The sequence below is a fragment of the Elephas maximus genome, chromosome 19, assembly GCF_024166365.1.
Source record: "Elephas maximus indicus isolate mEleMax1 chromosome 19, mEleMax1 primary haplotype, whole genome shotgun sequence".
NCBI classification, from domain to species: domain Eukaryota; kingdom Metazoa; phylum Chordata; class Mammalia; order Proboscidea; family Elephantidae; genus Elephas; species Elephas maximus.
The window spans coordinates 17,323,746-17,347,282 of NC_064837.1; the positions used below are offsets into that span (position 1 = coordinate 17,323,746).

General features: G+C 51.2%; 1 protein-coding gene across 5 annotated transcripts in view; it reads left to right on the forward strand.

Moving 5' to 3' along the window:
- CAMKK1 (calcium/calmodulin dependent protein kinase kinase 1) overlaps positions 1-15,571 on the forward strand; it is a 29,334-nt gene extending 13,763 nt beyond the window's left edge. For 4 of the 5 annotated variants that reach the window (XM_049858708.1, XM_049858712.1, XM_049858709.1 and 1 more), the window contains 7 exons: positions 2,281-2,480; positions 5,583-5,636; positions 6,341-6,414; positions 8,268-8,355; positions 8,605-8,733; positions 10,864-10,967; positions 13,377-15,571. In XM_049858708.1, coding sequence (XP_049714665.1) covers positions 2,281-2,480; positions 5,583-5,636; positions 6,341-6,414; positions 8,268-8,355; positions 8,605-8,733; positions 10,864-10,967; positions 13,377-13,449 — 722 coding nt within the window. In that variant the 3' untranslated portion in view covers positions 13,450-15,571. Of the gene's footprint in view, positions 1-2,280; positions 2,481-5,582; positions 5,637-6,340; positions 6,415-8,267; positions 8,356-8,604; positions 8,734-10,863; positions 10,968-11,218; positions 12,308-13,376 lie in introns of those variants that run through there. The other variant, XM_049858711.1, reaches the window with a different exon arrangement.
- Positions 15,572-23,537: the final 7,966 nt, after the last annotated feature.

Here is a 23,537-nt window from a genome sequence, read left to right on the forward strand (position 1 = left end):
ATCTCTGGAGTTCATTTATTTATTCATTGATTGGACACTTATTGAGTACCTGATACAAGCTGAATGGTCCCTGGGTGGCACAAACGGTTTGCTACTCGGGTACTAACCAAAAGGTTGGTGGTTCAAACCCACCTAGCAGTGCTGCAGAAAAAAGACCTGGTGATCTTCTTCTGTAAAGATTATGGCCAGGAAAACCCTATGGAGCAGTTCTTCTGTGTAACACATGAGTTGGAATTGACTTGATGGCAATGGGTTTTTGGTTTTACTAAATGCTGGGTTGGGGGCACAGAAAAGACAGAGACCCAGGCCCGGCCTCAAGGATCTCACAGTGTAATAGGAAGGACAGTAGGAGGGGCAGGCAGATGTTATCGTGTGGTGCCTTCCAAGTCGGGGAAGGTGCAGGGGCTGCTGGAGCACGGAGAAGGCAGACAACCCCACCTGGGGGCTAGAGGAGGCTTCCCCAAGAAAGCCACTTTTGACCAGGGTGCTGAAGGATGAGTAGGAGTTTGTTGTGTAGGTTTGGGAGGGTAGGTGGGAGGCAGTGCACCAGGGAGAGAGAACTGCTTGGCAGATGCACAGATGGGAAGAGGGCAGGTACTATCTGAGGACAGGAAGAAGTTCAGTCTGGTTGGAGCATCCAGTGGGTCGATGGTAGAGGACAGTGAAGGATGAAGCTGGGAGCACCATCCAGGCCAAACTGTGTGGGCTGGGAATGTTTCCACAGAGGACTTTGGACGTCATTTCATCAGCAACGTGAGCCCCTAAGGACTTCGAGCAGTGGAGGGCCGTGATGGGATTTGTGTCTCAGAAAGCTCTGCCTGGCAGTTGTGTGGTGGCTGGCTCGGAGGTGGAGAGGTGGCCAGCTGGCCAGGGAGGAGACTGGTTTTACAGCCCAAGGGACAGATGGTGAAGCCTGGATTAGAATAGTGGCAGTGGAAGGAGGGTGAAGGAGGCGACCTGGCCAGTAAAAGGTCACTGACAGGTCAAGAAGAGAGGCTAGTCCCCAGACACCTAGGGGGCAGGCCTGGGTGGGGAAAGAGGTACTGTCCAGAGTCTTAGCTTGGTTTGTCATTAGCAAACTCTGTCCCTGGGGAACAAGGTGGGGACCCAGCTGAGGTTTGACCTGCAGCAACAGGAACCTGGACTGTCTTTATCTCTCTTGAGCCTCACCAGTGTCCTCAGATCAATACTCTTATTGTACATATGGGGAAACTGAGGCATAGAGAGGGGAGGGCTTTGCAGAAAGTCCTTAGCAAGGGCCTAGAGATGTGGGAAGGGGTGTTTGAACATGCCTGTTGGATATCCAAGTGGATAAAGAGCCTGCAGTTCAGAGGGGGAGGCCAGGGTTGGAGATCATTTGAAACCATTTTCCGTGGTCAAATACCCAGTCCCCTGAGCCTCTGAGCTCTGATGGGTGTGTGTGAAAAGCTGTGTGTGCGCCTGGTACATAACAGGCAATCAGTACAGGGTCATTGGTTTTGTTGTTGTTGTTACATGATGCTATCACTCCCTCCATCCCCAGCCTTGCTCCCTTCTCCTCCTTTGTCCTCCTTTCCCCTCTATCTTCCTTCCTCCCACAAGTGGGTGACCATAGGTTGGGGTCAGTGCCTTCATCTCAGCCTGAGCCACCCACCCCCTCCCAGCAGTGCTGGAACCCAGGCAGCAGTATAAGCTCCCAGGCTGCTAGAGAAGGCCAACCCTCACCACAGTCCAGCTTGCCCCAGCAGTCCCAAGGTTAGGTGCCTTCCTTCTCTGAAACCCCAACAGCCCAGAATCCTAGGGCTGAGGCAGTGCCTCTGTAGGATACCACAATCCTCACATTCTTGCCTCAGTCCCAGAAGCACGACGGCCGACCAGCCTAGGGAGGATGATGGAACTGGAGAAAGTGTTTGATGGGCTATGGGCCTAGACATTGGAGTGGGGGGCCTCTCCACAGGCTGTGAGGGGCAGAGATGGCCTGTGGAGAGGTCCTCTGCCCCAATCTCCTCTGACTCCCCCTCTCAGCTATTAGTGTCTTAATTACCGTGGAGTAAGCACTGGACTTGGAGTCCAAAGACTCCACAGATTCTGGACCTGATTCTCTTTCTAATAGCCAGGCCTCAGTGTCTTTGTCTGCAGAGTGGAGCAGATGACCCTGAAGTCCTCTGCTGAGGTCCTCATGGGACAAGTGTACACGGGCTGAGGGTGTCCCAGCTCTTTCTCAGAGTTTCGGGTGGGCGTCCCTGGCCGAGTGAGGGCAGCGGTCCCCCAGATCAGGGCTCAAGGCGCCTCTCTCTGCAGTGCACTACCAGAGGATCATCCACAGGGACATCAAGCCATCCAACCTGCTCCTGGGGGACGACGGGCATGTGAAGATCGCCGACTTTGGTGTCAGCAACCAGTTTGAGGGGAACGATGCTCAGCTGTCCAGCACGGCCGGCACCCCTGCATTCATGGCCCCCGAGGCTATTTCTGATTCAGGCCAGAGCTTCAGTGGAAAGGTGGCTCCCAGGGCCTGGGCTGGGCTGGGGCTTAGGTGGAGGGGCTGAGCAGCAGGGACTCAGCTTCCAGGCCAAGGGGGCCAGGGCCCTTGTGGCCTGAGAATGAACACTGTCTCTTCCTCCATGTTCTTCCGTGGAGTCTTGACAAACTCCCTGAGTCTGGCCTCCTCTGATTTTCCAGCAAAAAGGCCCCAAATCTCCCCTGCAGATATTTACTGCCAGCTTAATCTGGGCTGAGTTCTAGGCTGGGCTATAGAACAGAGAGTCAAAACAGCTCTGCTCCCTGCCCTCTGGAGAAAAGGGAAGGTGACCTTATGTTTAGGGGAAAGTCAGGGGCTCCCCCAGACCTGTTGGACACAACAGAGTTTGAACTGGGCCTTGAAGAATGGGAGGATTGATTGAGCAGGAGGTGGAGCCCAGGGAATGTCCAAGAGAATGCAGGGACAGGAGGAGAGGAGCCTAGTGGGGTTGGGCAGAGTTTAGAGGGCTGGGAGGTTTGGACTTTCTCTTAAAGTGACATAGGCAGTAGGCAACAGTTTCTGAGCAGGGAGCAACTGCAGTTTAGCATGTTCGCATTTTGACCTGTGGAGTGCTGACTGCCCCCAATATTGCCACCTGCCATGCTAGAGAGACAACGGTTGAGAGGCATTCGGGCATATGTGTGGGTATGGAGCTCTTAGAGAGGTCATACAAGTAGATAGACTTTTTTTTAAACTTTTTATTTGGATATAATTTCAGATTTCTCTGCAAGAATAGTACAAACAACTTCCTTATATATTTTACCAATTATTGGCATTTTGTCCCGCTTATTTTCTCCTTGTCTCTCTGTATATTCTTGTTGTTAGGTACCATCGACTCGGTTCCAACTGTTGCTGTTGTTAGGTGCCGTTGACTCAGTTTCAACTCATAGCAATCCTATGTACAACAGAATGAAGCACTGCACTGCCTGGTCCTGTGCCATCCTCACAATCATTGTTATGCTTGAGCCCATTATTGCAGCACCGGTGTTAATCCATCTCGTTGAGGGTCTTCCTCTTTTTCGCTGACCCTCTACTTTACCTGGAAATCCTGGTGGTGTGTGGCTAAGAGTTCAGCTGCTAACCAAAAGTTGGAAGTTCGAATCTACCAGGCGCTCCTTGGAAACCCTATGGGGCAGTTCTGCTGTGTCCTATAGGGTTGCTATGAGTCTGAATCAACTTGATGGCAATGGGTTTGGGTTTTTTTTGGTCTACTTTATCAGGCATGATGTCCTTCTCTGGGGACTGGTCCCTCCTGATAATATGTCCAAAGTATGTAAGACAAAGTCTTGCCATTCTCACTTCTAAGGAGCATTCTGGCTATACTTCCAAGACAGATTTGTTTGTTCTCCTGGCACTCCATGGTATATTCAATATTTTTCGCCAACACCATAATTCAAAGGCATCAATTTTCCTTCGGTCCTCCTTATTCATTGTCCAGCTTTCACATGCATATGAGGTAATGGAAATGCCACCTAGTCCTCAAAGTGACATCGTTGCTTTTTAACACTTTAAAAAGGTCTTTTGCAGCAGATATTCCCAATGCAATATGTTGTTTGATTTCTTGACTGCTGCTTCCACGGGCGTTGATTGTGGATCCAAGTAAAATGACATCCTTGACAACTTCAATCTTTTCTCCGTTTATCATGACGTTGCTCATTAGTCCAGTTGTGAGGATTTTTGTTTTCTTTATGTTGAGGTGTAATCCATACTGAAGGCTGTGGTCTTTGATCTTCATCAGTAAGTGCTTCAAGTCCTCTTCACTTTCAGCATGCAAGGTTGTGTCATCTGCATATCACAGGTTGTTAATGAGTGCCTCCAATCGTGATGCCCCGTTCTCCTTCATGTAATCCAGCTCCTCCATATGATCCAGCTCCTCCAATTATTTGCTCATACAGATTGAATAAATATGGTGAAAGGATACAACCCTGATGCACACCTTTCCTGATTTTAAACCACGCAATATCCACTTGTTTTGTTCGAATGACTGCCTCTTGGTCTATATACAGGTTCCGTATATTTACATGTGTGCATATTACATTTTTCTGAACCATTCAAGAGTTAAGTGGGAGACACTATGCCCCTTTATCACTAAGTAAGAACAAGGACATTCTGTTTTATGACTTCAGTACAGTGGTTAAGTCAGGAAATCGAACAGTGATTAAAGGTGATCATCTAATCTACAGACTTTCTTTAAATTTCATGAATCGTCCCAATAATATCCTTTATAGCTTTTTTTCTTTCCTGGTCCAGGATCCAATCCAGGGTCACTCCTTGCATTCATTTGCCGTACCTCTTTGATATCCTTGAATCTGGAGGAGTTCCTTGCCTTTTTTTTTTTTTTTGTCTTTCTTGACCTTGACTTTTTTTTAAGAGAACAGCCCTGTTATTTTATAGAATGTTGTTAGTTTGCGTTTGTCTGATGCTCCCTGATGGGATTCAGATTATGCGTCTTGGGCAGGAATAGGAAGGTCAGGGTTTGGTAATGACTCATGTAAGTGGGAGTGCAGACACCAGGTGGGGAGCTGGCTGGCTGCAGGGGGAAAATGTAGAAAGAGCACACATTAGAACTTAGGGTGTGGGGGAACCCAATCTCTGCTTGGGAGCTCTGAGGAATCACAGAGACAGCCCAGGAGGCTAGGGCCCTGGCATGGGTCTCAGGAAGAAGGTAGATAGTGGTTTCTCCAGTGTGTTGCCAGGACAAGGGATGGCCTCTTCAAGCCAGAGCTGGGTTAGTGAGTATAAGTTCAATATATACTGTTGTTTCTGGGGTACATCTGTGTAATGGGGCAGCAAATGTGACCCTGTAGATGAAAGAGGTTATGCCCGTGTTGAATTGGAACCACATCTAATTTGGGCCTGTCTCAAGGAGACTCAGAACCTCACAACCCCTGTTCCGGTCATAACTGTGTCCCCAGCTCTTAGCACAGAGCCCACATGGAGCGGGTGCCTGGGAGTGTTTGTTGAGTGAATATGTGTTGGAGGAAGGGGGTTCCCTGCATGCCTCTCCCATAGCCAGCTGGAGGAGGTGGACAGGGGTATTGGTGCCCTTTTGAGGGATTGATATGAATATGTTTCTTTCTAGGCTTTGGATGTATGGGCCACCGGGGTCACACTGTACTGCTTTGTCTATGGGAAGGTGAGTGCCGGGTTAGCTAGCAGAGCTGGGCCCAGGTGAGCCCAACAGGATGAGGGAGGCACATCCTTCCTGTGTGGCCTTAAGTGTGGGGTTCTGAAAGAGCCCACCTGGCTCAGAGAGGACCAAGGAAGAAGAGGCTTTTTTTGTTTTTTTCTTGTCCCCTTTGGGGAGGGGATTCATGTGAAGGAGTCCCGAAACAGCAGTCATCCCAAGGGGAAGTGTAGATGGTGGTGTTGCCACAACTCCAGCCAGGGTGCTCCCTATCCTGCTGTCCCTCAAGCCAGTCATTCATTCACTCACTCTTTCATTCATTCAACAAATTGTCCTTGACCCCTACTCTGGGTTAGGCTGGGTCTTGGGGACAACTAAAAGTGATTTGGCCGAGATCTCTGTCCACAAGAGCTCCCATACTGTGACTGTCTGGGGTGTTGAAGAGCAGGAGGGTCTCTCAGTGAACATGCTCCCAAGCTCCAGGCCCTAGGAGTGGAGGTCTTGCTGGTGGCTGTAAGGCCAATGGGTATACCAGTAGTGTTTACTGAGTGCCTACTATGTGCCAGGCCCTGAAATTAGACATAGTCCCTCCCACTCTAATTGGGGAGCCAAGAACTGTCCCCTACCTCTGGCCCCACCAAGGGATGGAGACTGGTCCCCCAGGGTGGGTTGAGGCCCTTGACCTGAATCCTTTGTGGCCTCTCTACTCGCAGTGCCCGTTCATCGATGATTACATTCTGGCCCTTCACAGGAAGATCAAGAATGAGGCCGTGGTGTTTCCCGAAGAGTGAGTTGTCCCCCAAGAGGACTCCTGCCCACCCGGGGAGGGCCCCACCCAGCCTACAGATCTGGAGGTGGGGGTGCTGTTCTCTGGGAGGGACACCTGAGCAGATGGAACGGGGACTCTAGAGTCGAGCGTTTCCGACACATCTGGGTCGGATCTCATTGTGCAGATGGAACTGGGGTCGGAGTTGGGCAGGGATGGCCCCAGGCCACACATTCGCACCTAACTGTGGGCCTCTGTGGGGCCAATGGCACCAACCCCAAACAGCTGCTGGACTCAAAAGGAACCCCCACCTTCTTTATATGGGGGGAGGGTCCAAGATGCCATTGTGCTCTCCCATTTCACAGATGGAGAAGTGGAGGCTCCTGAGTTATCAGTGGAGCTGGGATTTGAAGCCACTTCCCCTCCCTGTCTTCTCCCCCCTCACTGTGACTGAGGTCTCTGAGCCCAGAGGGGTTGTCTGGGAGGCCTTCCTGCTCACTCGTGGTTCTTCTGACCAGGGTTTTGCCTACTGTGGCAGCCAGTATGAGCCCCCTGGCTCCTCCCTTCTGCCGTTTGCTTAAGTGCATGGGGCAGGTCAGAAAGCAACCTGGGCATTGTCCTCCATGACTCCTGCTCCCTCACTCCCACTGTCTGTCCAGTCCCCGAGTCCTTCTGAATCCACCTCTTACATCTTTCTTGGCTCCATTGCCATCTACCCACTCTGCCTAGCTCAGACCTCAGCGCTTCTCTCCAGACTTGTCTGGCCACCTCCTTTCTGGTCTCCTTGCTGCTGGCCTCCCTCCAGTGCAGCCACTACAAGTAGGCCAAGGTGACCCCGATAAAGCACAACAAACCTGACCATACCTCCTGCTTAAAGTTTTTCCGAGGCTTCCCAGAGCCCACGGGACAAAGGCTACGCTCTGGCCCTGGCACTCGAGCTCCTCTGTGTTTGGTCCCTGCTGACCTGGTGACACAGAACTTCCTTCCCCTAAGTGCTAGCCAACTGGGGTCTGTCTGTAGCCTCCTTACCCTGTAGTTTCCTGCCTTTCCTCCTGCTGGGGATATCTTTCTCCCCACCACCTAGGACAACAGAGGACCAAGGTCAACCGTCCCAAGAGTGGGTGCCTTCTTCTCAGGCTTGGAGGGGTGGGTCGCCAAGAACATTGGTAGGAAAGAAGCCTGGAGTTTGGGCAGAGATGATCTAGGCTGGACATGGAGCCAAGTCGTGCTCCCCGTCCCCCTGAGTCTTTTGTCCCTGAATGTCTAGAAAGAACGAAGGAAGGAAAAGAATGGAGGGAGGGAGAGAAGGACTCTTCCAGAATCATGAAGACGCCAGAGAAGACCCACTCTTCTGGGTGGTAGTATACCAACCAGCTAACCTCTCTGGGCCTCAGTTTCCTCCTCTGTCAAATGAGAGAGACTCTTTCCTGGCCACCTTCCAAGCAGAGGAAAAAATGAGATGGTGAACGAGAGGGAACGCCCCTAATATCCCATAAAGCAACATTTCCCAATCTTCACCCCCTGCCACCCTGGGGTGGGGGGAATATCCATAACACATGGAACTCGGATTGTGACCTCTGCCCCCTAAGGGAGGCGACTTTACTTCTTATTCAATAAAGAAGGATATCCACAGACTTTTTCCAAAACTGTTCTGCCCTGGTGGTCTTGGACTGTCCCATCTGCTCTCTGGAACCCAGTCTTCCCATCTGAGAAATGGGCCTTTAATATATATCTGCCCCAGTGTATGCTAATCAGGCAGGGAACATTGGTCTGCTCCTGGGATGTCCTTTCCCTGGAGCACGTGGGGATGGAGAAGTGAGAAGGGGGGGGTTCTTATCACCTGTCTTGTACTCATTTCCTTCCTTCCTCTTTAGGCCAAAGGTCAGTGAGGAGCTCAAGGACCTAATCCTGAAGATGCTAGACAAGAATCCCGAAACAAGGATTGGGGTGTCAGACATCAAGGTTGGGAAACCAGAGGTCTTGGGCTGGGCTGGCCTGGGCTGGGTTGGGCTGGGCCGGGCCAGTAAATGGGAAACAGGCCTCAGTTTCCCCTTCTGGAGAGGCCTACACCAGGACATATGTGTATTGGTTTTGGGTTTGTAGGCTTTGGACACCTCTGAAGGACAATTGCTGGTGGGATGCGCAGCGTTTCTTGCTGATTGGGTGTGTGCCTGTGGCCCTGACCCCTCCTTTCCCTCCCGGCCTTCATAGTTGCACCCCTGGGTGACCAAGAATGGGGAGGAGCTGCTTCCCTCTGAGGAGCAGCACTGCAGCGTGGTGGAGGTGACTGAGGAGGAGGTGAAGAACTCGGTCAAGCTCATCCCTAGCTGGACCACGGTGGTAAGAAAGCGAGGATGCAGGCTCCCTTGTCCCGGCAGGAGATTTAGGGCCCGAGGAGGAGGTGTGCGTTACCTGAGGCTTGCTCTGTGCTAGGCTGTGTGGGGGGACAGGGGGCTGTCTGGGTCAGCAGCCACAGTGCTGGGCCAGCGAAGCCACAGTTCTGCGGGAGGTCCATGCTGTTCAGCCTCGTGGTGGGGAGACCGGGAGGCTCGGTGAGGAAAGCGAGCTATTTAAAAAAATATACTGCCCTTGCTGAGTGTCAGCATCCACCATGACTAGAAGCACTTCCTCCCTTCGTCCCTCCCTTTCTGTCTGTCTTCCTTTCTGATGCGTATGGAACTTCTACTATTTGCTGTACTAAGTACAGAGGACTTGACCGTGAGAAGATCCTGCGGCATGAGTTCTGGAAGGGCCTGGAAAGATTTTGCATTGGAGAAGTAGCCCCAGAGTTGGTTAGATACCACCTGTATGTTTTTTCCATCCTCCACTTTTGCTCCCTGCCGCACCGTCTTCCATGTTAACAGTTGAAAGTCGTTAGTATAGTCTTTGATGGCCAGACTGGGGTTTTCAACTATTGGTAGGACACAGCCTGACGGCCATTCTGTTGGCAGTGGGACACAGCCTGCCCTGAGCTGTCACAGCAAGTCAGGGGAGGCACAAGGCCAGGAGAGAGTGCTGGGGCTGAGTACGTCACCCCTTCCTGCTGGGTCCAGGCCTGGCTAGGATCAGCTGGCTAAATTCCTGCCCCATTTGCTTACTTGACTCCAGAAGGGACCCTGGAATCTGTCAGTCTTCATGGGGTCCCCACTGCCACCACTCTGGACTTAGCCACCATGTTCTCTCCTCTGGGCCACTGTAATAGTCTCTCAAGTTTCCTCCTGTTTCCACCCTCACCCCCACTACACTTAATGCTCAAATTAGCAGCCAGGGTGATTCTAGCAACATGTCCCTTCTCAGCTCTGACCCTGCTCACTCAGAGGAAAGGCCCCAATCAGACTGTGCCTGGCAAGACCCTACACAGCCTGTCTTCCTGCTACCCCGTTGACCTCGTTGCCTATTCTCCTGACTTCATTCGCCTGGCTTCAACCACAATGAAGTTGCTGCCACCAAGATATGAACTTCCTTTTTGTTCTGCTGGGATGCTCCCCCTCTAGTATTCCCATGGCTCCCGTCCTCCCTCCCTCAGGTCTTTACTCCAGAGTTGCCTTCTCAGGGAGCCTCCCCTCCCTTAGCTGACATTTTAACCTTCCCTTTGTCATGCCTTGTCTTCCTTGTTTTATTTTTATCTCCTTACCCCTTACTACTAACATACATTTGACTGATTTGTCTTATTTATTGCCTGTCCCTCTGATTAGAATATGAGTCCCATGAGGGCAAGAATTTTTGCCTCACTTGTTCACCAATGTAGCCCCAGTGCCTAGACTAGGCCTGGCAGGTGGTAGGCACTTAATAGTTGTTGACTGACTGAATGAATGAGTGAGTGAATGAATGAATGAATGAAAGAACAAGTGAATGCACGATGAGGCTGTGCATGTGTGTGTGAGTTTGTGTGTATGTGGGCAGAGGTATGGAATTGCCCTTGTTGGGAGAGGAGGGACAGAATCAGAGAACCACAGAGTGTAAACTAGGATTATGCTGGGCAACCTGGACATCTGGTCACCCTAGCTGGCTGCCTTGGGCATCGCTGCCTTAGCATTTCTTCCTGGGCTGCTGCAGCAGCTTCCTCTTTGTGCTGCCTTTCCCGGCCTCTTCTCCCTCATCTTTCCCACCATCACTACGATGCACTTTTGGCCATGTCCATCCCCAGCACCCTCAGGATAAATATCCTGTTTTCAGCCTAGCATTCCAGACCCTTCAGGGCCCGGTCCTGGCCACCCTGCTCCCCGTGTACAAATGTGCTGGGCTCCTCTTTTCTGGAAGTCACCCTGAGCCATTGTCCCTCTCTGCTCTTGCCTGTGCTCTTTCTCCTGCTTAGAATGTTCTCCCTTCCTTTCTCTGCCGATTGAAATGGGACACTCAGCGGGGGCCGGGCCAGTAGCCCGCTCAGGGAGTTAACGCAGAGGCCACAAGCCACCCGGTGTGTTTGGGCATCTATGGGTCTGTGTTTCTCAGCTGATGTGTCCTCCCCAGATCCTAGTTAAGTCCATGCTGAGAAAGCGTTCCTTTGGGAATCCGTTTGAGCCCCAAGCGCGGAGGGAAGAGCGGTCCATGTCTGCTCCAGGAAACTTACTGACGTAAGTACTGGCAGGCTGAGGCCTGCAGGGCACTCCCAGGGATGGGGGGTTGGGGGAACTGTGGTGTATCCCCTCAATCTCACTGTCACTGCTGTGCAGGCTGAGCCCGGAGCCTGGGAACTCAGCCAAGTGTCATGGTAGTGTACTGTTTACACCTTTGTCCTCGAGGCTAGTAGGGGCTAGAAGGGACCTTCTTGGCCCAACTCTTGCTCCAGTCTCCTGCCCAGCATCCCTCACTCACACACTTCCAGGAATGAGGAGCTCACTCAGCCCTGCCGTGGGACATGAAGGTCTCTTCTTTGGGAAGGCTGATGGTGTCATACTCCCCCACTGGGCCCCAGCCGAGCCCTCTGGGGCCTCCAATCTACTGCTCCCTCAGCTGATTGCAGCCTGGGAGAGGTTTGCAGACAGGCCTCCCTCATGTCTGCTCCTTGTGGAAGGCTGGTTCATCTGTGGAGGGAGGGTACTTTTGCTGCTCTTCCCAGCCCTGGGAGAGTGTTAACTTCTTTCCCGAGTGGCCCAAGCTGCCTGCAGCCATTGCTGAGGCTGTGTCCTAGTCAGTGCTTCGTCAACACTTGTCTGGTAGGCAAGCATGGACAGACTTGCTGACTGGGTCAGGGGTTATAAAAACAGCTGACTGGGTCAGGGGTTAGGAACCCTCAATTGTTGAGTATCTGCTGTGAACCAGGCCTGTGGGTTCATCACCTCCTAGGAGAGGCCAGGAGAGCATTCCCCAAACCCCTGCAAGCCTTGTCCTCAGGCTTCCCACCTTCCTCCACTAAAATAAAAGTCAGTTTGGGATGCCAACAAAGCCTGCTGGAGTTTGTACACAGAACTGCAGAGAGAAAACCATGAGGGGCTCTGGATCAGAATGTGGTCCTGGGATGTCCATCACCTTCCTCTGGCCTGTGAGGGGAGCTGCAGAGGGGAAGTCTGGCTGGAGTTGTGCCTCCCGCCCTGCTTTGCAGGGGAGGTGTACTCCCCCAGAGAGATGAGTGCTGGACATTGCCCAGGTATCTTGACCTCTCAGGAAAGGAGTTTCGCTTATGCCCGTTCAGAGGCCCAGTGTTGAGACCGATACCTCTGAAGAAGCTCATCTTGGTGGCCATGCTGGAGTCTCCTCCCTGCCAGAGGTTACTTGTGCTAAGGGTTGTCCACATACCAACCTCTCTCCCTCCTCACAATGAACTTCCTGGCCAATGAGAGGTAGGGGTTGCTAGGAGGAGCCCTGACGACCCCTGAGCTGTGATTTCTTCATCTCTTCCGTGAGGTGACTGGGCGACAGGGTTCCTGGGCTCATCTGGGTCTGCAGGTCTCTGATGCTAGAATTGGGCTTAGTGTAGGAGGATCATATATAATTTACCATCCAAACGGGGCTACTTTTTTCTTTTCCTTATTGAGGTGAATATATAGGTAACAAAACATTTGCTGTTTCTATAGTCTTCATGTGTACAATTCAGTGACAATAATGAACTGTTTCCAGATTTTTCCATCACCCTTAATAGAAGTTCAGTGTCACGGGGAAGCTATTAATAATTATGCCAAAACAAAAGGCAAAAACCAACCAAGACTATGCCCAGCACCTGGACATCTGGTCACCCTAGCTCAGTGCCTGTGACTGAGGGCCCCCTAGTGGTGTGACAAGCCAGTCACAGGTTATGGATACACTGAGGCCGGTTTCCTTGTCTGGACTGTGAGAAGTTTGGGCTTAATACTTCTTAGCTATAAAATCCTGTAATTGTGTCCCCAGTTTAATTTTGAAAAGTAGGCTTTACCTCATTGTGGAATCCCAACATTCATCCCTGATAAACTCTGGTTTTTACACTTGGGAATAATTGGGATTGGTCCTTTTTTAAAGATCTCAAAGCCCATTCATCGGTTATTTTCAAAAGAGAGGTCATAGGGAAAAAATCAGAAATGGATCCATTGAGTATGTGACAGAATACCAATACTGGTAGACCCTGCCCTGTGAACAAAGCAAAGCAAATGCAAAATAAAAGCCCTTCTGCCCAAGACTACTGGGGGTCACATGGGGGCTGATCTAAGCCAACATGGGACGGAGGGGCTATGACCAACTGATACTCTGAGAAGGCATTAAGTCAGTTGGGTCAGATCAGATGGGGCTCCAAAAGCCAGACTGGAAGTTTAGGCTTCATTTTGGGGGCAGTGGGGAGCCATGGAAGGGCTTTGGGACAAGACTGGGGGCAGGGAAACCATTGAGGAGGGACTGCCATGATTCAGGGGGCAAGACTGAGGCAAGCTTGGGGAAGTGGGTGAGGGTAGATGTGAGAGCATTTGGGATCCAAATGCTGTATGAGTGTGTGTGAAAGAGATTGAGCAAACCGGTATGTCATCCTGAGTGCACATTCTGACCCCTGAGGTCCCTCTGCCCTGGTGTCCCCTGAACAGGAAAGAAGGGTGTGGCGAAGGGGGGAAGAGCCCGGAGCTCCCTGGCGTCCAAGAAGATGAGGCTGCATCCTGAGCTCCTGCATGCGCCCAGGGCCATCCGACAGCACGCTCATCCCGCGCCTCCAAAGGCCCACCGCCCTCACGCCGACAGCTGCCCCTGCAGGCAGGGGGCTAGGGTCTGTGCCCCTCTCCCAGCCCCCTGCCCCCTGCCCCCTGTCGTGCTGCATGAGCTCCACGTGCGCGTCTAGGGACAGGATTGGAATGTGTGTCATCTGTGGATTTGAGGGCAGGGCATGGTCAGGCAGGGCTCCTGCAAGGCCTCTCTCCTCATTCTGGCTCTCCTTGTGGGGAAGCTTGGTGCCTGTAGTACTTCAGAAACCCCATCCGGCTGGTTGGCCAGGCCCAGGGGCAGGAGGCTAGAAACCAAGATGGCGGGTGAAGGCCTGGCTTTCCCCAACTGCAGAGACCTCCTGCTAGGTGCCAGGTGGGCTTCATTCAGCTGTCACACACATGGAGAGGTGTCACCCACCCCCTCAGAGTGGTGGTACCAGAGTTCTTTGTCTACTTGGAATGCTGGTATGGAGGCTCTGACCCTCAAAGGCTATTCCTGGGCCTCCCTGGGTGGGGGCAGTATTGGAGAATTCAGATTCCTTTCTTGTTATCTTCTGCTTTTCTTTTAACCTGAACGCCAAGCCTTGCTTGGGATCATCTAATGAGCTTTCCTACAGCCTTCAGTGGCTCCCAGCACACACCACCCATATGTGGCAGTGGATTTAGACTGACCTTCCTGGACTGTGTTTCACACTTGGTACCATCCAGAGAATGTGTTGAATGACATTAAACTCTGAGCAGAGGCCTGAGCCTAGAGCACACCACCTTCCCTGTCCTCCTCCCTCCCTCACCTTGTGGCTCCCCAGAGTCATGGCTGCAGAAGAGACACCAGGCGCTGACATTGGCTGAGGGCCTTTGGACTCACAGTACCTGAAATAACTGGAATCTGCTCTCCGATCCTATACTGGCCTGCCCACCTGGCCCTGGAAGCTGCCCTTACATTTGTAGGGTGAAGGACAAAGTGCCCAGGTTGGAGGTGGTGCTGGAAATGGGAGCCTGGAGGGGTGTGCACACTGGCAGGTGGCCGCAGAGAGGTGGGCCTCCCCCACCAATGCCTCACCCCCAGGATGGTCACCATTCAGCCTGCTCAAAGCTGTAGCGCTCAAGCATGTATGTAGACACAGCCGTTCTAGAGCTGACTTTGTCTTCTCTCCAGGATCACTGCCTGCCTGGCTGGCTTGGTGTTTACTGACCAAATGCTCAGAAGTTGACTCCTAAAGGGAAATAGAGCAGAACTCAGATACCTCTCAATACATGGGCCAAACAAGGGGGTTCAGCCGCCTGCACCTGCATAGGTTTCATGTTTGGAGAGGAGAGGCGAGGCTGGGCAGGAGTACCACAGGCCAGACCCCTCAGTGCTGCGTCCTGCCGCGTCTCTGTGCCTGTGGGTGTACACTGCGCCTCCACGCACACACACACGTGCGTGCTCATCTGCTGCACACAGCACACTCGCATGTCTTGAACTGGTACATGCATCTGTAATATAGTTTCTATGTCTATTTAAGGCTATGAGCAGAATGCGGCCCGCTGTCAACGGGTCCACATTTCTCCCCGCTCCTCTGCACTATGGCAAAGGCCGCGTAACCCAGGGCTTAAAAATAATTCGGTACTGTTTTTAATAACACTTTTGTAGAGTTAAAGGGAGGCAAATTTAAAGCCAATCACAGGTCAGCAGGTTTTTCTTGAGCATCTTGGTGCCGGGGCCTGGAAGTTTCAGGGGGCTGCGTGGCCTGGACCCACCCGTGGAGAGGTTGGGGGTAGATATGGTGAAAGAGCCCAAGTTCAGGCTTCACGCCCCAGTCTGAGCCCAGAGGGCGTGCTCCCCCCTTCACTGGGGTTTTGGTTGGCATCGTTGTTTTCGAGTGTAGTACAAGTGAACAAACTCTCTAAGAGTGTTTCAAAAATTAACTTCCCAGGAAGTGAGTTAAAAACAATAAAAGCCCTCTCTTGAATTAAAAAACAAAACCCTTTTCTTTGTGTGTACATTTTCTGCAGCTGTTTATACAGGCAGCCCCTGGATTACGAATGAGTTCCAATCCTAAATCTGCCTTTAAGTCAAATTTGTACATAAGTCGGAACAGTTAGGTAGGGTTCATATCTAACATTGGTTAGTCAAATGTTTGTCATCGTATATAGTGCACCTTTCTATGCATAAAAAACAAACACTTCTGGATATACTAAAACATATTTAACATAATAATAGGGTGATAATAACAATAATGTTTTGATGCGTGTTGCAAAGTAGTGCCCATTTGTTATTACAAACAATTGTATGTATCTTGAATTTTTAATATAATAAGCTTTATAGGGGTTGGTTCGTAACTACGGGGTTGTATGTAAGTTAGACATTGGTAGCCCGGGGACTACCTTATATTCTTTCTCACCGTCAGCTTTGCTCAATTTTCTAGGAGAGCCTGCAGTCCTGAAGTCCCTGAACAGGACAATAGTGGGGAGAGCTCTGGGAACAATTGAAGAGGGGAGAAGGGCTGGCTCTGGGGGTGAGAGGGCTGGGCCCAGGATGCTACTCAGGCTCCTCGGCAGGTAGTAAGGCCCCTCCTCAGGGAAAACAGGGTGTTGGGGGAGCAAAATGGGCCATCCAGGAGGGAGCTGGGCCTGTTTCTGAGGGCCTCAGGAAGGCTGAGGTATGGGCCAGGTGGGAGTCGTTGCTGCTCCTCATGGGTCAGAAGTCCCTGTGGAGCTTCCTCAGGTTCTAGGGAGTCCCCAGCACTCAACTGAGTCTCTGTGTGACCTGGGCCCAGTGCCCTCCTGTGCCTCCTCAGCCTTGGGCACTGGTACAGGCTTTTTCAACCCTGCAGCTCCCTGTCACAGTAGGCCCCTCCATGGCAGTGACGAAAAGAGGTCATCATTGCAGTTAGCCTTGGCCCTGAATCCACATGCTGCCATTTAATAGCTGTGACCTTTGATAAGTCATTGGAGGAGCCTCAGTTTCCTTTTCTGTAAAATGGGGATAATATCAGCAACTCCTTGTGAGATTCTTGTGAGGATAAATGAAATCCTTGTGCCAAGCACCTGACACACTGCTTGGCACATAGCAAGTGCTCAGCAAATAAGACCCTTAAAAGAAGAACAAAGAACTTTCTGCTCTAGGGACTGCCTGGAACCAGCCTAAGCTGGGGAGTCACAGGCTCACCATTTCTTGCATGATTGGTATTTGCCAATCTCTGTGGAGCTGCCAGCTGGGCAAAACTGGAGCCCAGAGGCCCTGGCACTGAAGACCAAGAAGGATGCCAAGCTAGAGGCTGCCCAGCATGGTGGTCAGTTTTTCTATCTGAGAAATGGAGAAACCAGAACTGCTCTTGCCTCCTTTCTGGTCATCCCGGAAAAGTCCCATGAAGGCTGTACCAAGCCCTCTCCAGGCGGGATGCTGGCAGCCAGGCAGAAGTTCCCCAAACACCAAGACCCATCCCACCACTAAGTCCCCTCAGTTTTGGACCTCACTGTCTCTCACCTCCTTCTCCGACCTCTGTCCTCAACCCCTCCAGTCCATCCTTTCACCAGCTTCCAGAGTGATCTTTCTGGAACACCCCCAGAATTCTGCCCTCATGGTCCTTAGCCTGGTGTTCGAAGTGCCCGCCGGCCTTTTTGGAGGCCATCCTGACTCCTGCTCCAACCACCCATGTTCCATCCTCTCCCGCTCCACCCGACCCCTCAGGCTCACCCATTCTTCCAGGACCTTGCCTTCCCCCAACCCCTGCCTCTGCTTGTCAGAGTCGGCCCCACCCTCCAGGGCCTGCTCTGTAGTCTGAAAGATCCCTAGGCTGGTTCACCAAACCCCAGGCCGTTGGGTCTGACAGGCCAGATCGTCATGCTTAAAAGCTTTGGTAAGGTCCATGGGGCCTTTGATCACCCAGAATGTTCTGGGGCATGATGCCATTTCCCCATGATGACAACCACCCAAGGAGGCCCATTGTGGTAGGGAAACTAAGGCCCAGAGAGCAGGGACACACCCAGGGCCATGTAACAAGTCAGAGAAAAGCCAGGCTAGAGCCCAGTTCTCCTGCCCACTCTGCCCCCACTGGGATCTTCCCACCAAAGCTGCCAGGAAAACTGAACCCTACACACAGGGAAGGAAAACTGGGAAAATCAGAACCAGAGGCCGCACTCCCAGGCCTAACCACACGGGGGAGCTGAGCCTAGCTCCAGGGGTACCCAACCAAGAGCTCTGAGGGTAGTCCAGGGTGTGCCCTGAGAGGCCCTGGATCCTCTCAGAGAGAATCTTCGACTCTGGATCCCACAGGTCCCTTTGCCTGGTCTCTGCTCCCTGATCCCTCACCCCTCCCCACCACCCTATGGGGTCTCAACCTAGGAGACAGGAGGGAGGGGTAGTCCAGGTCACTAAGGGACTCTCAGACACCTACTGGGACCCATATAAACACCCTACAGGTTATGGAGTCACCCCACTACACATAGGCGGTTACACTCCACAGCCTCTCCCTCAGGCTGGGAGCGGCCTGTCCTCGGTCTCACCCACAAAACAGCTTTGGCTTGAAAGGACTCCCTCCCCCACCCCAGACCCTCTTGGTTTCCTCCTGGCCCTCAGTTGATCCACATGGCCCAATAGCACTAATCTGCAAGTCTCCCCCTAGCCTCCCTTAGCAGAGTCCCGGCCACCCAGAGGGCAGCCCTGTACACTGGGCCTCTGAGGGCATCCCTGCCACTCCATTCCATGCTTAAATGACCATCCCTTCTACACACATACACAGCCTCCTGCCAAGCAGAAACCCCTGCCCACTGCCAATGACCCGTTCTCCTTAAATCTCCAGACCCGGCTCTGCCCTTTGGGCCTTCACACACATTCATTTCTCCAGCCAGGATGTCCCAGAGACAAAGCCCGGGTCCTCTCACTCCCAGCGCAGCTGCCAGGCCCTGCCCAGGTCTAACTGATCAGTTTGGCACCAGCTCTTCCTGGCATTGTGGTCAGCCTCCCTGCCCTCAGCTCCTACCTTTCCCCTCTTTACTCCCTCCCCACTAGCTCCAAGTCACCTCCTCTTTGAAGCCTTCCTGGCCCACAGCCCCAGAGGCACCCATCTGGTGTCCGGCCCATCTCCTGTAAGACTGGAACCAGGGCCCAGAAGTCACAGCCTTGCCCATTCACAACTTACATCTATTCACTATTTCTTCACAATGGAGACCAAAGAGTGTCTCAACCAAATCCTAAGAACAGGCCTTCCCTCTGGGAACCTGTCCTCTCCGCCTGACCCCCAGTAAGGACCTCCTCTGGACTGTATATTTCTGGCCTTTTCTGGTCCTCCATGTCCTGTTCCTCAGTCGACAGACTTGCTCAGATCTCCCTTGTGTGTGTATAATCCAGATTTCTGCCCCCTTGGCTTTCCAAAGGCTGCTGCCCCTCTAGCCTTTGCTCTTGGGTGCCCTCCGCACGGGGTCTTTGTTCCCTGCTACAGGCTGGTTTGCTCTGTCCCATTCCAGCAGGACTAACCACTGTTTCTCCTAGCCATGGTTCCTGCTGTTGGCTGATGCTCGCTGCACTGACAGTCCTGTGACCCCTCAGCCCTTCTACCTCCCCGAGACTCCTGGCCCCCCACAGCCTATGCACAGGCCTACACTGAAGGAATGGGACCAGATCGATGGGGAATTGCAACCCATGAGGGCCCAGTTAAATTTCTTCATACTTGATCTCCACCAGAACCCAAATTGAACCACCCCGGAGTTTCCACAAAGGGAGAAGATCCCCATTGCCCTCAGGTACTCCCCTCTCCTTCTTAAGGCAGCCTCTGCCAATACCCACCCATGTCGCTTGGAAGTTCTACCCCAAAGCTGAGAGAGGGTCCCTCCCCTGCCTCTACTACCCACTCCCCGCCACTCCCTATCCAACCTAAAGCAGTGTATCTCAACCTGGCTACCTGCTAGAATCTCCTCAGGGAGCTTTTAAAAAAATACTAATGCCTGGGCCCCACCTGTGGGATTCTGATTTAATTGGTCTGGAATATTGTCTGGCTATTAGGATTCTGGAAGCCCTGGTGGCATAGTGGTTAAGAGCTACAGCTGCTAACCAAAAGGTCAGCGGTTTGAATCCACCCGGCTCTCTTTGGAAACTCTATTGGGCAGTTCTACTCTGTTCTATAGGGTCGCTGAGTCAGAATCGACTTGACTGCAATGGGTTTTGTTTTTAGTATCAGGATTTTAACAGCTTCCCAGGTGATTTTAATGAACAGCCAGGGTTGACAAGAACAGCCCCGATCTGGAGCTAAGGCAACACTGTCACTGCTGTCATGGATCTCACAGTGCAGTGCAGGACATAGATGTGGATCAAGTTGCCATGCAGGTTTGTGGATGATTTTGAACTGATATGGGTGTTCCACGGGGAAGGTTTGTGGCGGCCCCTAAGAGTAGTTAGGGAGGCTTCCAGGGAAATGGAAGCTCCAGCTGATATCTGAAGTTGAGGAGGAGCTCACTAGGCCAAGGAGAAGAAAGACAGCTCAAGACAGATAGATCAGCTTGTGCAAAGGCCCTGTGGTAGGAGGGAACATGATGCTTTCCAAGAACTGAAGTGGTAATGTTGGCAGTGAGGAGGAGAGCAGTGCAAGATGAAGCTGGAGAGGTGGCAGGGGCTGGACAACATGTGCTGAAAAGATCACTCTGGCTACAGCGTAGAGTTGGGATGGGAATGGAGGAACTGGAAAAAACACAGAGATCAGTGAGGAGGCCATTGCACTGTCCAGACAACAGATTATGGTGGCCGAAATGGAAAGTAGCTGAAGGGTGGTAGTTGAGGGGGTAAGGGGAGAAGCAGAGGGACATGAAGGATATTGAGGAGGTCAGACTGACAAGACTATGTGCGGACTGGTATGGTACTGGGAAAGGAAGGTGCCAAGGGCTTCCAGGCTTCCATACCTGGATTGTTGATTGTGCTGGCCAGGGAAGTGGGGAGCACAGGAATGAACCAGGTTCAGAAGGGAGGATCCTGAGTCTTAGGCAGGTTGAGTGTGAGATGCCTTGAGAACGTCAAGGAAAGATGTTCAGTAGGCAGTTGGATGTGTGGATCTGGAGCTCAGAGGAGAGGTGAGAACTAGAAATGGAGATATGGGGGTCATCAGGGTATAAGATGGCAGTGGAAGCTGTGGGTATGGATGAGGAAGTGTAGGGAGCTAGCATGGGGTGACAAGAGAAGGGGGTCCAGGACTGAGCTTTGAAGGACTGTTACTGTTTGGGAAGGAAAAAGAACCCACAAAGATACTGGAGCAGGAACAGTCTGAGAGGTAAGTGGAAAATCAGACAAGTGTGGCATTCTGACGGACAGTATGTGCGGTTTCAAGAACTGAGGAATGGCCATCATTGACTATGATGCTGAGTGGTCACGGGAGGTTAGGGGAATGGAGAAAGTGACGGAAGACAGCCCTTCTGAGAATTTAGGTGCGATAGGGATTGGGGGCATGGATGTACCTTCACCACCAGGCTTAGCTGCCTCATGAGCTTTTCTTTAACTGGGAAACTTTTCTTAAACTACTGACCTGCTTAACTACCAACCTGCACATGTTCCAAGGATAGACATGAACCGGAGTAGGGTGTGTGTGTCCAGTTTAAAAGTACATAGAAGGACTTTCTGGTTTAATTAGCAGGGCATCACCTCAGGTCAGTGGACCTCATTAACCTGTCCTCCAACGGTGTTTGATTTCACCTTAGGAGCTTATATGACCTTTTAATGGCTTCTGCCTTTGTTATCTCAAAAGGTAAGATTCCAATTTTATTCCCACCTCAGTGGATTGGGGAGGGAGGGAGGAAGGAGAAGGAGTGGCCAATTTCAGTTTTTTTTTTTTTTAAAAAGGAAGCTTTTTGAAGACCCAGCTAATACACTCCCAACCTCCCCTTACAAACTTCTCAAAAGAACTGTCCACACTTCCTCAAGTTCCACCACTAGTCTGCCTCCCCGTTCATGGACACGGGTCTCCTCAAGGTCACTAGTGGCCAACAGACTGCTAAACCCAAGACAAGTTCCATTGCGGACTTGTTGCTGCATTTGATAGTGGATCGCTCCCTTCTCGAAACCCCCTCTATTCCCAATGTCCCACTGTCCTGGCTTCCTCTGCTAATAAAAATTATTCAAACTTTGGAAATAGGAAAAAAAGATTTCTGGATTATCCTGTCCCTGTAATAATGCCAGACATCATTCAATGCCTATTCCACCTGGAGATTATCTGATTTTCTAAGGATGTGTACCTTTCTTTGACTTCCTATTTACTAATGATTAAGAAAATTTTACAACTGTGTAAGGTAGAGGTTAAGTTATAAAAAATTCATAGCAAGTAAATAATTTTTGTCTCATAGCAATGCAGATGTTTTCTGTCTGGCAGAAAAGGAACGCCAAAAGTTACAATTTATTGTCTTGTAGGGCACGGTTAAACCCATTTCAGCATTCTTTTGACTCACCAATTCTATAAATACCCATTCCTCAAATGCTCTTTCAAACTAGTCTTAATAGCTTACTTATTTATTCGTTAATGACTTGAATAAAAGCTTTACATGTATTCATCTTATATTTGTATGACAGTCATTTTTTCTTAAGTTTTTGAACATTATTCTTTACCACTTCCTAATTCTCTGTAGGGAGGATTGGTGGTTCAGTGGTAGAATCCTCCCCTTCCATGCAGGAGACTGGGTTCGATTTCCAGCCAATGTACCTCATGAGCAAACACCACCTATCTGTTATTGGAGGGTTTTTGTTGCTATGATGCTGAACACATTTCAATGGAGCTTCCAGACTAAGATGGACTAGGAAGAAAGACCTGGCAACATACTTCTGAAAATCAGTCAGTGAAAACCCTAAGGATCACATCGATCTGACCTGAAACTGATCATGGGGATGGCACAGGACCAGGCAGCGTTTCGTTCCGTTGTGCATGGGGTTGCCATGAGTTGCTAACAACAATTCTCTGTGGCCTCATGTCAGCAGGCTGCATGAGGGCAGCAGGGATGGGAAGGTGAGTTTGATGACCAAAAAGTGAAAAGCACAAGGGGCGTTCCTGAGAGAAGCCCAGGAGCCCTCCTGTTTGATTGCCTGATGCCTTGGCTTGCCCTGGATTCCCAATTCACCTGCCAGCTATAGCTCCCCCAGGGAGCTGATTCTCCTCGAACGGCTTTGGGTAAAGTCTTCACTGAACTGAATTCTCAAGCAGCAAGGCTCTTACCCAGCACCAAGAGGAGCCTGTCCTGCCTTCTCTGCTGGCCTTCTAGTGTTCGTAGCTGAGGAAAGGCTGCTTCCTCCTCTTCCCATCCCTCCCCTTCTTCTCCCCCTTCCCTCCACCCCTGGTAGCCTAGAAAACAAGTGTAACGATGGGGCCTGTGGCTGCCACTCAAAGCTGGCCACCCCAAGGCCAGAATTTCATTGAGGTGTTCTTAAAAAGTCACACAAATTTTACATTCTATCCCATCCCATTCCTTCAACCCAATTTTGTAAATACTTTGAGTCACCATTCAGCAAGCAAAATTAGCCTTTTAAGGAGCTCCATCTTGTGGTTTAGTCCAAATTTAAGAAAAAATTATGATACACTGCACCCCTTCTGGTGGACCCTACATCTACCCAGAATCATCTCCTTTAATTCTCACAAACTCCTTTCAAACCAAACCCATTGCTGTCGAGCCAATTCTGACTCACAGCATCCCTACAGGACAGAGTAGAACTGCCCCATAGTGTTTCCAAAGAGCGGCTAGTGGATTCAAACTGCCATCTTTTGGTTAGCAGCTGAGCTCTTAACCACTGCACCACCAGGGTTCCCAACCTTCTTTGGGGGTGGGTAATACTGTACCATTTTACTGATGAAGGAACTGAGCCTTTGAAGGGTTAAGTGGCTTGCACAAGGTCACACATGGTGTAAGCAGCAGAGCCATCCAGTTTGGAACCCAGGTATGTCAGATGCTGACCATGTTCTCCCTTGATTTATAATTATTTGTTCCCCCATGGTCAGAACTGGAAGGGCCTCAGAGACCCCAAAGTCCCCTCTACTCCCTCTTCAGATGGGAGACTGGGGTCCAGAAAAGGGCTGAAACCTACCTGAAGTTACACCAGGAGGAAGG